This window comes from Blennius ocellaris (genome assembly GCF_963422515.1).
Source record: "Blennius ocellaris genome assembly, chromosome: 12".
Taxonomy (NCBI): Eukaryota; Metazoa; Chordata; class Actinopteri; order Blenniiformes; family Blenniidae; genus Blennius; species Blennius ocellaris.
The window spans coordinates 8,535,579-8,550,630 of record NC_137661.1 but is presented as its reverse complement, the minus strand read 5'-3'; the positions used below and the strand labels follow the sequence as shown (position 1 = coordinate 8,550,630).

General features: G+C 41.5%; 1 protein-coding gene across 2 annotated transcripts in view; it reads right to left on the bottom strand.

Moving 5' to 3' along the window:
* The window catches only part of opa1 (OPA1 mitochondrial dynamin like GTPase), a 28,528-nt gene extending 14,150 nt beyond the window's left edge, over nt 1-14,378 (bottom strand). Inside the window, exons 1-19 of one of the 2 annotated variants that reach the window (XM_080506917.1) lie at nt 14,225-14,378; nt 12,854-13,172; nt 12,613-12,709; nt 12,413-12,520; nt 11,177-11,239; nt 9,529-9,611; nt 7,937-8,092; nt 6,038-6,091; nt 5,622-5,726; nt 5,236-5,322; nt 4,786-4,899; nt 4,462-4,542; nt 4,288-4,362; nt 4,126-4,197; nt 3,661-3,760; nt 3,436-3,566; nt 2,921-2,993; nt 1,066-1,138; nt 863-978 (exon numbers count right to left, since the gene is read on the bottom strand). In XM_080506917.1, coding sequence (XP_080363043.1) covers nt 863-978; nt 1,066-1,138; nt 2,921-2,993; nt 3,436-3,566; nt 3,661-3,760; nt 4,126-4,197; nt 4,288-4,362; nt 4,462-4,542; nt 4,786-4,899; nt 5,236-5,322; nt 5,622-5,726; nt 6,038-6,091; nt 7,937-8,092; nt 9,529-9,611; nt 11,177-11,239; nt 12,413-12,520; nt 12,613-12,709; nt 12,854-13,172; nt 14,225-14,253 — 1,936 coding nt within the window. In that variant the 5' untranslated portion in view covers nt 14,254-14,378. The remainder of the gene's footprint in view (nt 1-862; nt 979-1,065; nt 1,139-2,920; nt 2,994-3,435; nt 3,567-3,660; nt 3,761-4,125; nt 4,198-4,287; nt 4,363-4,461; nt 4,543-4,785; nt 4,900-5,235; nt 5,323-5,621; nt 5,727-6,037; nt 6,092-7,936; nt 8,093-9,528; nt 9,612-11,176; nt 11,240-12,412; nt 12,521-12,612; nt 12,710-12,853; nt 13,173-14,224) is intronic. The other variant, XM_080506918.1, reaches the window with a different exon arrangement.
* Nucleotides 14,379-15,052: the final 674 nt, after the last annotated feature.

Sequence of the window (15,052 nt, the reverse complement as noted above, 5' to 3'; positions counted from 1 at the left end):
CAACTGAAACAATGATACAAGATAAAGTTACAATGATTCTAAAAGGCATTAGGTTAAGTGTGCGTACACGGCTCAAACTTGATTTCCACATGTTTTCATTGTTTTATTTTAATCAAACAGCAATTTTAATATAATCAACAGGCTGTAGTCCCACACACACACATACACACACACACACACTGTTTCCACTGGGCATGATGTAAAGGCAGCTTTCACATTGGTAATAGTGTCCATCCTTTAATAAAAAGCAGGTGAGGACAGTGCACACTCTCTGTCTTAACTGGTCCCTGAAGAGGAGAAGCAACGGGGCCAATCACATACAATCTATCAGAAATAAGAGTTTTCACTCTCATATAAGCACACAGACGTGGAGACACAGACAGAAGGACACCAGGCTTGCCGTCCCTTCTTGCAGCTCCCTAACCACAGTGGAGATTAGGGTAATTGCTGCTATGTGGAGCCGCAGTGGCGCCATGAATGGAGTATGGAAGCCGGCTGCGTGTGATCTGATGGGATCTGGATCAATACGCAACACAATGGGCCAGTGGGAACTGCAGTCTCATGGCAATAAATCATAGATGCTGTTAGCAGTGGGCTTGTGATTGTCTCGACTAATTGTGGTTAGAAGGCAAGACAGAAGTGTGACAGGATGGCCTGAAGACCAATATGGAGATACTCAGGAGTCAGAGATCATCGCCTGTTCTCCTGATAATAAACAAAGAATATTCAACAATATCTATTCACCTCAAGTCTAGTGAAACACTGGGGAGAGCCGACACCTACGATACTGGCTGAATCATTTTACATCATTATGACAGGAGTCCTGCTGGGTTTAGACGCGAGTCATCAAGGTCAGTCACACCTTTAAAAACATCGGCTTGCTGCTCCACAGACTCTCGGACCATCTTCCAGAAGCAGTCGGACACGGCCAGACTCAAGTTCTTGGTTGTTACCTGGTGGGCCTTCAGCATGCCGTCCCTAGTTACAAACACAGTGTTGTTTTTTTAGAGGCTCCGACATAAATCATTAGCTCTCGAATTAAAACGAGTTGAATGTGTAACTTACCTCAGTAATCTAGAGTTCTGGAAAAAGTCTTCCTCATAGTCTTTAATGGCATCTATGCTTTCACCAGTGCTTCCTGGATTAACAGTCACAGTACAAAATATGAGTCAATAGAGATTTGATACAAATCAACAACAAACTAGTTAACCATAACATTTCAATAAATGTGATTACACACACAATTTTGTGACAGAGGACAAAGACAAACAAGAAAATTCCAGAGGAAAACTTTTCTGCCTGCCTCCGGCTGCACATCATTACAATTAAAAAGCATTAAAAAGCACACTACCGAGCAATAATAGTGTGTGTGTGTGTGTGTGTGTGTGTGTGTGTGTGTGTGTGTGTGTGTGTGTGTGTGTGTGTGTGTGTGTGTGTGTGTGTGTGTGTGTGTGTGTGTGTGTGTGTGTGTGTGTGTGTGTGTGTGTGTGAGTGTGAGTGTGAGAGAGAGAGAGAGAGAGAGAGGAGACCCCCCCCTCCACTTCGGGAGACTTTTGCAACACTCAGTGTCATGAAAGTCATTGTGGTGTGAGAAGTGTGCTCAGGAGGGACAATTGGGATGAACCCTGCCAGTCATCTTTAGCCTCTTCCATTTTCTAACAATTGCTCCATCAGTTGAGCTATTTTCACCAAGGCACTTGGTACTTGACCTGTCACTCTTTCCAGCCTCTGGTGTCTTGACAGCTTTGTGGTCTTGCCCATGGTACTTGTTGCAGTCTGACTGAGTGTTGGGGCGGACAGGAGTCTTAAACGAGCTGGAAAAGGTTCTACTAATTTAGAGTGAATTAGTTCATTTAAGTGGAGGAGAGGTGGACTTTTTAAAGGCAGACTAACGGGTCTTTGGAGAGCCAGGATTCTTGCTGATTGGCAGGTGTTCAAATACTTATGTGCAGCAATTAAATGCAAATAAATTAGTTAAAAATCAAACAATATGATTTCCTGATTTTTTTAAGCTTCCGTCTCCTACAGTACCTGCAGTACAATGTAAATTTCAGACCCGTCCATCATTTCTAAGAGGGAGAACTTGCAAAATCGCAGGGTGTTCAAATACCGATGATCCTCACTGTACATTGGAGTTGATGACAGAAAATCTGGCACTTGCTGTGAACTAAGGCTTTTTTTTCAAGAGAAGTTTTTTTAAACAGACAAATATAGTCCCTCGTTCAAAGCACAAGACCTGTAGCGACGGTTTCTTGTATAATTTGATGACGTTGAGGAGGAAATGTGGCCGTAACGACGAGAAAAAGACTTCTTTTTTTTGGGGGGGGTGACAGCTTCTTCCACTAACTTAATCCCCCTCCACTCCAACTGCCCACATACACACCCATGTAAAACTCCACAAAAGGCTGAGAACTTTATCAAACTTAAAGGCTCACAGAATAAAATTGGTAAGATATGGAAAAAGATGTGGTGAGGACAGACACGGCAATGTTTTGAAATTAAAATCAAGTCTCTGGTTGAAAGTATGGCGACATCAGCTGGCATTGAAAAGTGAGGATTTTTTTCAGTTTTTCACTCGGTTCCCATCCACTTTGAATGGAATATTATCCACAGTTTTTCTCAATTTTTTTTGAGAAACGCTAAGCCGTATCGCTAATAAAAATCATAGCACACCATTCACGAATGTTCTCACACTTTGATGTGCTTTGTGTGTACATGCTCGACTAGTGCCGGGCCAAAATACCAGCGGCAGAGGAAGGTTAAGTAGGAAGAATAAAAATAAACAGAACCCGAGGAATAGTCATCTTTGCACCTCGTCTCTTAGAGGCACAAGAATTCCATGTAACCCTCAGGTTGTAAATCATCTATTTCAAAGTTATCCTAACTGGAGCACACAAGAATGTTTAGTGTTAGACGTTACCTTTTCCTGTGACAACAGCAAAGTAGCCCAGAGCTTTCATGGGAAACAGCTTTCCTTCCACTATTTGTTGGATCTGAAGGAGAACACAAATAAGACTCAAGATACTGAAATGTTCTGTGAGACTCCTCTTTGACTGCAGTTCAGACTGACGTTATTATTTAATCATGGGATCTGAGCGCCCTCTTGTGGAACACTGGGAATTGCTTCTCTTACTGTGACCAACACCAACTGGTACGAGGAAATGTGCAAGTACGGCTTTTAAGTGAATTTTTTTTTAAAGTCTTCCTAATAGATAAATGCTCACGATTTATGTGTTTTTCTTTTAATAAGGAATCAATATGACTTTACACTTTGCAAATGAAAAATAGAAAATGGTAACAATGCAGTATTTCAATGTGTAATGAAAAAGAACGTTTTCATCCTAAGACTTGTGATGAAGTCAAAGTATATTTGCACAGCTAGTCAATTACTTATAAATCAAAATATCTGGAGCACTTTCCAGGGTTATTTCTTACTCTGCTTGGGCTGGCGAGATTCTTCTCAGCCAAGTCCACTTTGGTAAGAACGAAGATGGTCCTCTTCCCCTGAGGGTCCATCTGGCTCACCAAGTCTGTCACAATACTCCGCTCTGCGTCCACGCTGCCATCTAGAAGAGGAGAGGGAAGGTCAGCGCTCAAACAGATCACCTGCCTCGCACAGGGGAGTTCACGTTGTTGTAAATAGCAGTGTTGGAGGCTCACCTTGGATGCAGAGGATGATTGCATTGGGGTTTTGCATGTAAGCCTTGCTGATACTGAAGATGGTTTCTTTTGTGTCTGAAGCCATGCCGGCGGTCACCGTCTGCCAAAGGCACACATTCATTTAGACAACATATACACAGTACAACCTCCGACCACAGAGGTTTTTCTTGACAGTTCATTGTATTTTGCACCAGAAGATTTAATTAAAATGGACTTTGTAGTCATTTTCAGTGCTGTTTGATGTTGCAAAAATATAGACAATTTCATCATGTACATTATGTACCACAACAATGAAAACTTTTCAAATGTAAATTTAAAGTTTATTTTAGTAATAGTTTACCCGTCTGGACTACTCTAGATGAAACTGGAACGTATGCGGTATATATATCGTTTAAAAATTAAATTTCACACACATGTGAAGAGCTTACAAAAACAATTTGGCAATAATAAAGGATGTGTACTCACACTGATAACACCTGGTAAGTCAACAAGTACCATTCTCTGGATTCCCGGGCCTTTGACACTCAAAGATATTGTCTGAAGGAGAAAACATGGACTTCACTGTTGGATGACATGAACTTTCAACAAGTTTTTATAAAGAGTCTGAATGACCGAACTTTGTCCAACCTCAGAGCTGACCGTCTGCCCCTCTTTCACACTCTTCCTCATTCTCAGCTCAATCTCGTGTCTCAGAGCGGCCAGCTGCAGGGGGAAAAAAACAATATACAATGGTGTGAAGAGGCAATGAGGAGAAAGTCGTTTTTTACTTCATCTGCTCTGAATTGAGGCTGTGTCGCTTACATCCTCCTCTTTCGTGAGGTCAAATTCTCGGCCACTGTCCTTAAACATGGCCACATGGTGTGGGCCTTCACTTAGTGTCACCTGGAGGGGAACAGGACTTTTGTAAGAAAGAAATATAGAAAAAATGTGGTAATTCCACATTACAAAACAACATAAATGTATTATTTAAAAGCAGTAAATACAATCCTTGTTGAGAAAAAAAAATGTCTGCTGTAATTTAATACCCATTTGTTGGGTTTTTCTCTTTTAAAAGCACCGAGAAATGACTGTTGTATGTCGTGCTATATAAATAAAGGCGAATTGAAAAGTTGAATATAGACACACCTTAACCGGAGAGCGCGTCATCATTTCTCCAGAGCCCCTCGGAAAGATTCTGGCCTGAGCAATCATCTCAAGCACGCTGGTCTTTCCAGCACTCTGGTCACCAACCACCACCACCTAAAACACAACATCACAAAGAGGGTCAGAGCAGAATCGCTTAAATAGATTCTATAATCGAAACAGGATATATACATGAAACTAAACCAAGCAGAACCAAAAGAAACTTAACACATGCGAGTGCAGGTTTAACGGAGTAGAAACCTCCTATAGAATTAATGTATTTCAAGATGCCATGTCTTTCACCAGAATAAACAAAGGAGCACTTTTCAAATGTGGATCTTTCTAGATGGCTTGCAGCACAACAACAACAACTAAATTATGTCATCATAATTGAAGGAATCAACAGACAAATGAAATCCGAGTGACACTATTTTTCACAACTTTGTTCCTTACCCTGGGTAAGTGGTCCTGGGTGTTGTAGTTGGAGTCATAGTCAGACAAGATATCCAGGACTTCAGAGTACAAGTCAATGAGGGATTTCTGGAGAAGAAGTCGGGACCATAATCAATACCCATAATATGCATCTACACATTACAATCAGAATTTTACAGCTTGAAATGACAGGACAATAACTAAAACCCATTTATAAACACAAATCTTGCTCTGTTAGTGTAAATCACTGAATTAATGTGCATTTGTGTTATGTTACAACTGATTTGTGAAAGTTATTTCATGAGCGGCACAAAGCAGATTGCCCACTTCATGAAACGGGTAAACCACATGACTGGTCAGTTCATACAATGTGCAGCTTCACAGAAGAAGGTGAAGAGGCTGCTCACCTTCACTTTCCTTTGGTGGATCCCCTTGTCATCTTTTTGCAGCACAACCTTCCTCAACTCCTTATTTTCTTTCTCCAGCCTCTCCAACATGCGCTGATATTTTAGCTAAAAGAGAAACAGAGCAATCAAACGAACACCTTCAACAGAACCTTGTCTTGTTTTTTTTAATTTGCCCAAAACCTACTGATGGTGAACCAGCATCCATTGTCCAAAGTACATAATGTGTGCACTGAACTAAATCTTTGGATAGTAGAAAGATTTGAACTATTTGACTCTCAAATCAAATTTATTGCATTTCGAAAGCCATAATATTTAATGGAAAGGCACCAAAAAACATAGCTCTGACGTAAAGATTTGGAGGTTAAACTTTTTTTTAATATGGATATTAGACGGAGGAAAGAAAAGTCCCACTGTACCTGAGTACGTAGCAGCTCTTCCTGAAGCTGGTCGACCCTTTCTTTGTCAGACGACTACATATCATAGTGGAAAGAAAGGAAAACAACAGCAACAGGATGCGTTAGTCCTTATGATACGTGTTGAAAGTAAGGGCTTCCCATTAGTGGTGCAGTACAATTTCAGAGGAATCAAAACCCAACAGCACTTCAGAAGTTCAACACGTGCAAATTGTATTACAAAGAGAACCAGAGTTGAAAATCAAATTGATCCATGAAGGGAGGAAATCAACACTTCAGGGACAGACATCGCATTTTTGGATTACTCAGCTTCAATCAACAAGCTATGATTCTCAAACAGGCACATATCAGAATGAACCCTGTAAAATTAATCACAGAAGAATTGCAGCCTTGACAGCCTATCAGTTCATGATTTGGCAAACCTCCATTGGCGAAAGATTTCACACACTTGGAATGTGATTGTTAGGATGAGAAGCAGGACAGACAGCAGAAGACAGAGTGTACACAAACGAATGACAGTGGCAGCAGAAGAAAAATAATGTTTTAAAGAGAAACCACGTTACTTTACCAAAAAACTAGTTCTAAAGCTAACAGACGCTATAAATATGAAGTCATGTGAATGTCCTATGAGTTAGCATTTAGCCATATGTAACAAAGAGTATATTGAATTTGTCATTAATGATGAGGCATTGAAATAATTCAGAATGAGCTTGCGCTATACATGACTGTTAATCAAGCTATATACTTTTCTTGAGAATAAAAGATATGTTTATTCACGGTATTTTCAAAAACTGCAGTTCACACCATGCAGCAGGGTGCCACTCAACTCCATGCCATGCTTATGTCCACCAAGAGTGGAGCTGAGCTGAGCTAAACACTGCATCTCTGAGTCCACGCTACAAAGCTCCTCCACGTCTCCTCTCCAGTCCCGGGGGCAAAGAAAACAACCTGCCTGATGGACGACGGAAGTGGCAAGTGGAGATCACTGTCGAATAACGTAGAGGACGCACTAAAGTGAATGAACAGTGCGGATTATCTGAACGGGAGGTTTGATAAATTAACTGCATTTGCGGAGCAATTTTGTGGTTTGAATTAAAGGAAAAGGTCATATGCACGAGGATTTAATCTACATTCAGTGGAGTTTGGTTTTATTCCTGAAATTGCAAGCTAAAAAAAGATTGCATTCAAATAGCAGCAGATCATTTTGGATATACATAAAGGGATTGTATTGGTAACATAGACAATATAATGGAAACAATTATTGTGGATAAGATTTATTTTGTTGGCTCTTAGCTGCCGTGTGTACTGGTCCTGTTGATTCTTAATTTCATGTTTTATTTCCATGTATTTTCACATTCCTGTGAGGCACCTTGCTTAATCGAATTTCTGAATGGTGCTTTATAAGTAACTTCGCCATGCAGTGCCTCATGGTCAATCAGGAATCATTTTTGTCGTGAGAGAATCTTGAAGTGAATCCTTTAAAAAAGCGTAATGATTTTAATCCAATCACTGAAAAAGACCCTGATCAATTCTTCTTTGATGTTAGTTTGAGCTACTTTACACCAGCTGAAAATCCTGTCACTTCACAGGAATCCCATCGTCCCCATCTACCGCCAAACACACCCCGTGGTACATCTGAACGTCACTGCTGGGTGTGTGAAAGCATTCAGCAGAGCACACTTCAGTATCACTGGCTGTAGTCAGAGGTCCAACAGGCCGAAAACTTTCAGTCGAACTCAAGTGAAACGTGGCTTTTCATCCTGGTATCAAGTTACTCCAACAATTTCAGGACGGCTCACATCAATGAAATAGATAGAATTGACCTCCTCCACTGTTTTAGCAGTAATCTCATAGAAAGCCGCTGGTGGGATGGGGCGGATCTAAGTGGGGTGGGACCTTCACCTTTCTTTTCTGTTGAGGGGGGCTGGGGTTCGGAGGTGGACTGGGAGCAGGCTCTGGCGGTGGGGGAGGTGCGCTATGGGCCGCGGCGGCCCGTCGGACTTCCTCCTCATGCCGCTGGATCTGCTGCTGAATAAGAATGAGCTCCCCAAGCAGACCCTGCTGGGGTACGTCATAGTGAGAAAGAAGTAGGCGGAGCAACAAAAACAACAACCAGCCACATCGGCCGGCGCTGCACCGGATCCCAGGACTACGACAGAGGAAACGAGCGAGCAGTGCTGCTCCGGAACAGTTGTACACATGACAAACTATACGATTCAAAAAGATCAAACGTCTTTGGCTTTGATCATCTGGCCACAAGCATCAAGCCAACCAGTACGTCTCAGCAAGTGTCTTTCCTCACCATCGTGCACCAGTCTCAATTAACCACACAGAGTAACGTCTCAAAACACTGTAACCGATGGTCATAATTGAGAATTACAAGAACAGGTTAACTATTTTCCAGTATTCTATTAAAACAAAACAAGTTCTGATGTTTGCGTCAGTGTGCTGCAACATGATGTTAGGCAGCTTCCCTGATGATGCTGAAGATGATGATTGAATAAGCAAAGCAAGCGCTGGCATCTACAGCTGCAAAGCACAAAGCATAGTGAATGGAAGCTGAAATCTGCTTGAGCTCAGGGTTTCCCAACATGACAGTTTAGTTTCATTTTGTTCAGGTTTTTTTTTTTCCTTTTTCACTCTGCAAAATGTACACATGAAATGTGCTCAAATCAGTTTGAAAAGGAACATCAACCTGTTCATGTTGAAGACCATGACTGCAGAGCACAGGGAAGGAAAAATCATTTAAAATACATCCCTTGTCAAACCTTAATCTTATTTGCTGTTGAAACTATACAGTTTGAAAACACATGTGGAAATTAACATGGAGAAAAGAGAATAAGCAGAATGAAACACAAAATGAACAAAGATTTGAACAGGACACACAAAGGGGGAAAATGTGCACATGAAGTGCTTTGTCCAAGAATTTCACCCAGTAAAAAAGCTAAACGCAATGACTTTGTCCATGAATGAGGCTTGGGATTACAAATAAAATAGTAAGGCATCTCTGTGGGAGTATGAAATAACTTATCACACTTAACATCATGCAGTAAACTCCTGTGTGATAAAGAATACCTTTTCACAATATATGGAGCAACTTGCCAGGGACGAAAATGCTTTTCTTAGAAAAAGGCTGATAGCCGAGTACGAAAATGTCTTTTCACATTCAGAAGAGCTCACAGAATGAAAACATGTTCCCAAACAATTGAATACAAAGTACATATAGGCAATGAAAAGTCAGAGTAGTTTGTGTGAACACAAAGTGCCAAATTTTAGCATTTACAATGCAACAGCATTATATAAGATGCCTAGGAACTCACCGTTTCTGGCTCTTTTTACTCTTCCTACAGTAAAATCATAATGTTACTCATGAACACTTTGACTAAACAGATCTCAGTTTCTACAACTGAGGTGAAAAGTAGTGAAGCTGCAGACATGAGCCGAGTGAGACGAAGCTGTGGAGGTGCAGGGAGCACAAGCTGAGGAGTACTTGCCTTTTTGTACTGCTTGTCACTGACATCGTGTGAGGCTGCAGTGGAGGAATCTGTAGCTTTTAGTGGCGAGTCGCCTGAAGTTTCTACCAGAGGAGACATAAAAACCCCAAATAAAGTGATGGAAGTACAAGACTATTGCAGACTGATCAGGAACAAGCTGAAGAGATAACAGGTTTACAGTTAGAAAGGACAGATCTAGTAAAGCATGCCTATGATTAGATAAATAAACAATCAAATGTTTGGAAAATGTGCCACTGATATGGATAAAACCAACTGTGATAGCCAGATTTACTTTTCCATACATGTTATCATAAAAATGTTTTTTTTCTTCTTTGTAAAAAGTGGAATAAGTAAAAGCAGAACATTTAGAATATTTGGATTGACAAGTACGTAAACAATACAAAACACAGCTTCATAATTTGTACAATTATGACACTGATTCTACTGATTATTTACTGTAATAACAGAAAGCTCAAGACACAGTAGGTGGTTTGATGGAGGTGTACACATGGACACAGAGCACTGAAATTGATTTCAAAAACTTCAGAGAGGCTCTCAAAATAAACAATCCAACACCAACAATAAAAAAAGAAAATCAAATTCACAGTTAGGATCATTAGAAAATATTCTATTCAAACGGTTGTAGAAAGACATGGACACCTTGACAGAACAATGTATATTTAGATTAAGTAAATCAACATGCAGTCATTACCGTGCAAAAATCAAAGTCTATCAAGTCATATAAATCAGGGATTCACAGATGTTGATATTATTGTGTGATGTACATGGTCGACTGTAGCAACCACAGAAAGAAGTATACCAAATACACAAAAGTATGTAAATCAAACATGAGAAAGTATTTTGTGTCGCCGCTCAAAGGTATGAAAAGAGCAGGGACACTCCTTTGCTGTTTTTATGACTCACGCCCAGAGGAGTGGCCCCGTCCAGCCTGGCAAGTCCATGTTCAAATGAATTTGTCAAATGTATTCAATATTCCCATTAGCACATTAACATAAATGCTTTGTTGTGTGCATTTTCCAAACATCTGCAATTACCAAGACTTCATAGCAGAAAGAGATCGCCCCGAAGATTAGCAATGAGAGTGAAATCAAATACAGCGGAGCCCCCATAAAGGCCAGGTGAGAGAAAGGGTGGAAGTCAAAGGAAGCAAAAACCACACAGAGAGGATAAAGAACAGCCAAAAGACATTCAGGTTAAGGAGTAAAGGAAAGAGGGGCACAAACTACAAGCAAACACAATAAAACTGCATTTGAGAGCCCGTCAGGACCCGTTTTTCTCCTGTTGACTAATGAGGTGTTGAGCACCCTGAGACACTTTGGAAGAGCGAGTAGTCTTTTACAGATTCATCAACAAAAATGTCCGACACTGATAAAGCAATCGAGTCTGCATTAATCAGCACACTCCCCTAAAATGTTTCAAACCTTCTCGTGGTGCACATCTAACTGCAGGAAGTATGTTTGTGGCTGACAGCTGCACTGGTCTGCAACCTTCTCGCCAACGTCTGTGGGAGACGCTCTGCCTGTTGTACTAATCGGAGCCATGTGGCATCAAGACGGAGGTCGAAACAAGAGGCGGGAAGTAAGAGAGGGGTACGGGCAGTGCTACTGAGTGTACAGGGTTTACACACCTAACAGATGCAGACCAGAAGCTCCTTTGACTTCACTACCCAAACTCACACCTGTGAAAAATGCTGCGGAGGACATGAGGGTGGGGAAGGAGGAGAGTGGAAGAACAACACAACATAAAAAATCATAAAAAAAAGAGAGAAGCAGAGGGATGCCGGTCAAAGCAGGGACACAGCCATACAGTGTTTAATAAAAACAAAGCCACAGCTGTGCCAGAGCTTCAAGTGAAGAGGCCACTTAATGAGAAGCTGTGAAGAAATCAGTACCTCTGGAACGCCTGGATTGCGTTTGAATGATATTATGTGATGGATTCCATTGCAACACAATTTGGTCTTTTCTAATTGATCATGAAAAATCACAATGCAAGTCATCAATGATTGTTCATGAAAGCTGCATCGTCGTATACGCATTCAGGTCACACTTGAAAGCTCTGCAAAAGTTGTGCACATCTGTACACGTCTGGTTAAAGGGATTCTGCTAAATTCATCGACATTTTTTTCAAGCATGAAATTATCATTTATCTGCTAATGCTGCATCATTTTCTTTTACTATTTCTTTTCTATGTTTGGTCTGATTGTATTTTGAGACAAAACATAGCCATTCCTTTTGTAGAGAAGGCATTTAATCTGAGTTATATTCTAGGATCATTAGAAAAGAATATAACTTGTAAATATAATGAGGCAACACAGTTTAGTGACGTTTAAATAAATATTCAGAAATGAAGAACAAAAAAATTTATTTAACTTAATGAACTGATAACAACTAAAGGAGTGTGCTCTACTTCGTATTTGAATAAACAGTTATTTGTCGGTCTGTGGGTTTTAATCCATCATATTTGACAGAGGAAAAAATAAAACCTGAAAAACTAAAGAGCCAGAATTGCATAAGGCATGTCAGAGGGCTGCAGAAAGGTTGGAGCTGAGAACAGCTAATAGAAGGATAAAGAAAGGTAATTTCTCACCTTCTGTCACAACTGACACTATTGACTTAGTTGCATCAATCAATTTCTCTTGTGGTCTCGGTGGCATATAAGGCCGTATCAACCATACCCCAACCCTTGTTTGCATGAGAGAATAATGTAACACCGCAAGCATTACGCAAGAAGGTCACTACAGATGTGAAAGGCAGTTATATTTTAGTATAATTACTTGAACTGGACACCAATTCCTGCACAGGGTCTTTTATCAGTAATATGAAATGATTTCATAAAGACGTGTGCAGGTATTTTCTCTACTCACCGGGGGAGAGGAGGCTCTTCAGGAAAGTGAAATTCTCCCCTATTTTGTCGATGTCGGGTAGTAGTTTGGCTATTTCTTCAATTTCTGGTAGAGCTTTGGCCAGTTTATCTATAATGACACAAGGTTACAGGTCAGGTGGTGGAGACTTCGGGTCCTGACGCCACTAGAAGAACATGTTAGATACACAGTTTTCAACTTACCCAGATCAATTTGTTCACTCAATTCCCAGACAAAATCAGGGATGACCCAGTTGTATTCACTAAAGTCAGGCAACATGTCTTTCCACTCTTCATACGTCTGGAGACAAAAGAACAAGCTTATTGTTAATTAAGAGACAGGTTTTGCTTTAGTATTATAATAAGCTACTGTCTGCAACTACAGCGGGGACGGAATATAACTGAATTAGATCATGATAAATGGTAAATATTGACTAATACAAACCTTTTTAGCCGTATACCCTCCACCCACTGCTGTGCCCAGCAGTATGTATCTCAGTTTGAGCAGCCGAGCAGCGAGGCGGGCCACCCAGAAGTTGCGCTGCTGTTGGTGACTTCGGCCCCCCGAGTGAGGTTTGGGTGGCCGCATGGGCAGTCGAGACATGGAGGTGAAATAGCGAGCTGCCGTGCGATGAGGAGGCCGCTGAGGGTTTGTGCTCCCCGAGTAGCGGTGGTGTATGGCGCGGGACAGAGGGTGCAGCTTTTGCAGTGGTACCCGAAACCTGATCCCCATGTTGCTGGACACCAGGTTCCTGCACGCCATGCTGAGTGACCAAGACAATGAACAGCGAATTACACAGGCTTCCCGTTCCCGTTGACTATCAACACCATTGATTCTGATATCATCACAGCAAAATGGGCTTTCATCAACAATGGTGGTGGGGGAAACTAATCAAACATATTGAGTCAGTTGAGATATGATGGCTACCATTGCAATGTGGCCCAATACCTTTAACTGACCCCAAATGCTGTTGCAAGAGTAGTAACAGGGAGTAACAACACATTACAATGTTCCCTGACAATCATCACAGTGCCTTAACCAGTGGTTTAGGCTACTCATGGGGCTCAGTGCAATGTGAAATTATCCTTCATCTGTCTAGGATTTCCTTCGTGGGTTGTAGTTAACTGCAATTCGTTAATCTCATATAATAACACGTGAAACATCGAATCCCCCCCCCCCCCCCCCCTCAATTTGCTGTCCATCAACTCTACCTTGCATTAGATGTGATGAGCTGCCTATAACGTACAATGGTCACGTGTCCAAACACAAATATCTCAGTCACATCTATCGTGTCACACCCAGAATGACAGACGCTCCCGGATTTGTTACCTGATGCAGAATTAGTGGCTGGGTTGGATAATATAGTGGCGTCACAACGTGAAATGGCCAAATGAGACGAAGTGTGCTTTAATAAACGTCTCCGACAGACACGTGAAGCTCAAATAAATTAATCTTACCCACGGTGTGTGGGCCGTAATAGACAGACGTGATGACTAAATCCTATTTCCCAGGCAGTTTGTCCACGACTTGTGTTGTTATTTTCCTCCAGATGAAAACACTATCGAGGCTCTGACTTGACACCGGGGTTTAGCCGACGGCTAACTGCACAACAACGCCAGCAGGTCTGCTATGTCAAGAAATGCAGTGTGTGGACGGCTCACTGCCATTTATTAATACAAATGAGTGTGTTTGAGAGTAGGAGTGGGGAGCTAACGTCATGTTAGCAGCAGGCTGTCCTCAGCAGTCAGGAAGGAGCCGCTAAAGACAGTCACATCCCCACCAGACCCTGGTAAACTTCATCAAACCGGGACTCACCAGGCCGCCTTGCTCCCGACACGCAACATGCTGTGAATAATGTAGATGTCTGTCCAAAAAAAAAACCTCTTCCTTTAGGCACACCTCAATTCATTTTTCCAGACGGTACTCATCTGCTCTCAGTGGCTAACTAGCAAGTTAGCTAACAAGGACACCGACGCACACAGCCAGAGTGACAGTCCACTTCCGGTTCTTCAAATCCGGCCCGGCCAGAAACACTTCACAGCAAATTTAATCCGGATTACTATTACTGCTATTATTACTACTACTACTAACACGTTATACTCGGGGTTTAATTAAAGGTGCTTTATCATTTAAATATCCCTGTTGTGAGTGGATATGATGTTCAGTAAAAAGAAAATGTAAAATAAAATGGTGTGAACGTCCTCATTTAAAGGTCGTTTTTTTCAGTCTAATAGAGGAAATACAAAGTGGATAATATCACATAACAAGGACCATAAAAAGTGCATGTCAATTTAGACAGACTAGAATATTTATTTGTGATAAAAGTGCTCCCCCTGGGTGTGTGTGTGTGTGTGTGTGTGTGTGTGTGTGTGTGTGTGTGTGTGTGTGTGTGTGTGTGTGTGTGTGTGTGTGTGTGTGTGTGTGTGTGTGTGTGTGTGTGTGTGTGTGTGTGTTTCCTTTGGGTACTCGATTTCCCTTTCACAGTTCAAACACGTGAGGTTCATTGGTGACTGTCAGTTGTCAGATTCAAAGGTGCAAACCTGTGAACACAATTTAACACCTATAACCTCACCTGTACCCCCAGTCTGCTGCCCCAGCACACAAAAAGTCTTGACCGGTGTTGTGGACTGGAGTTACCTGCAC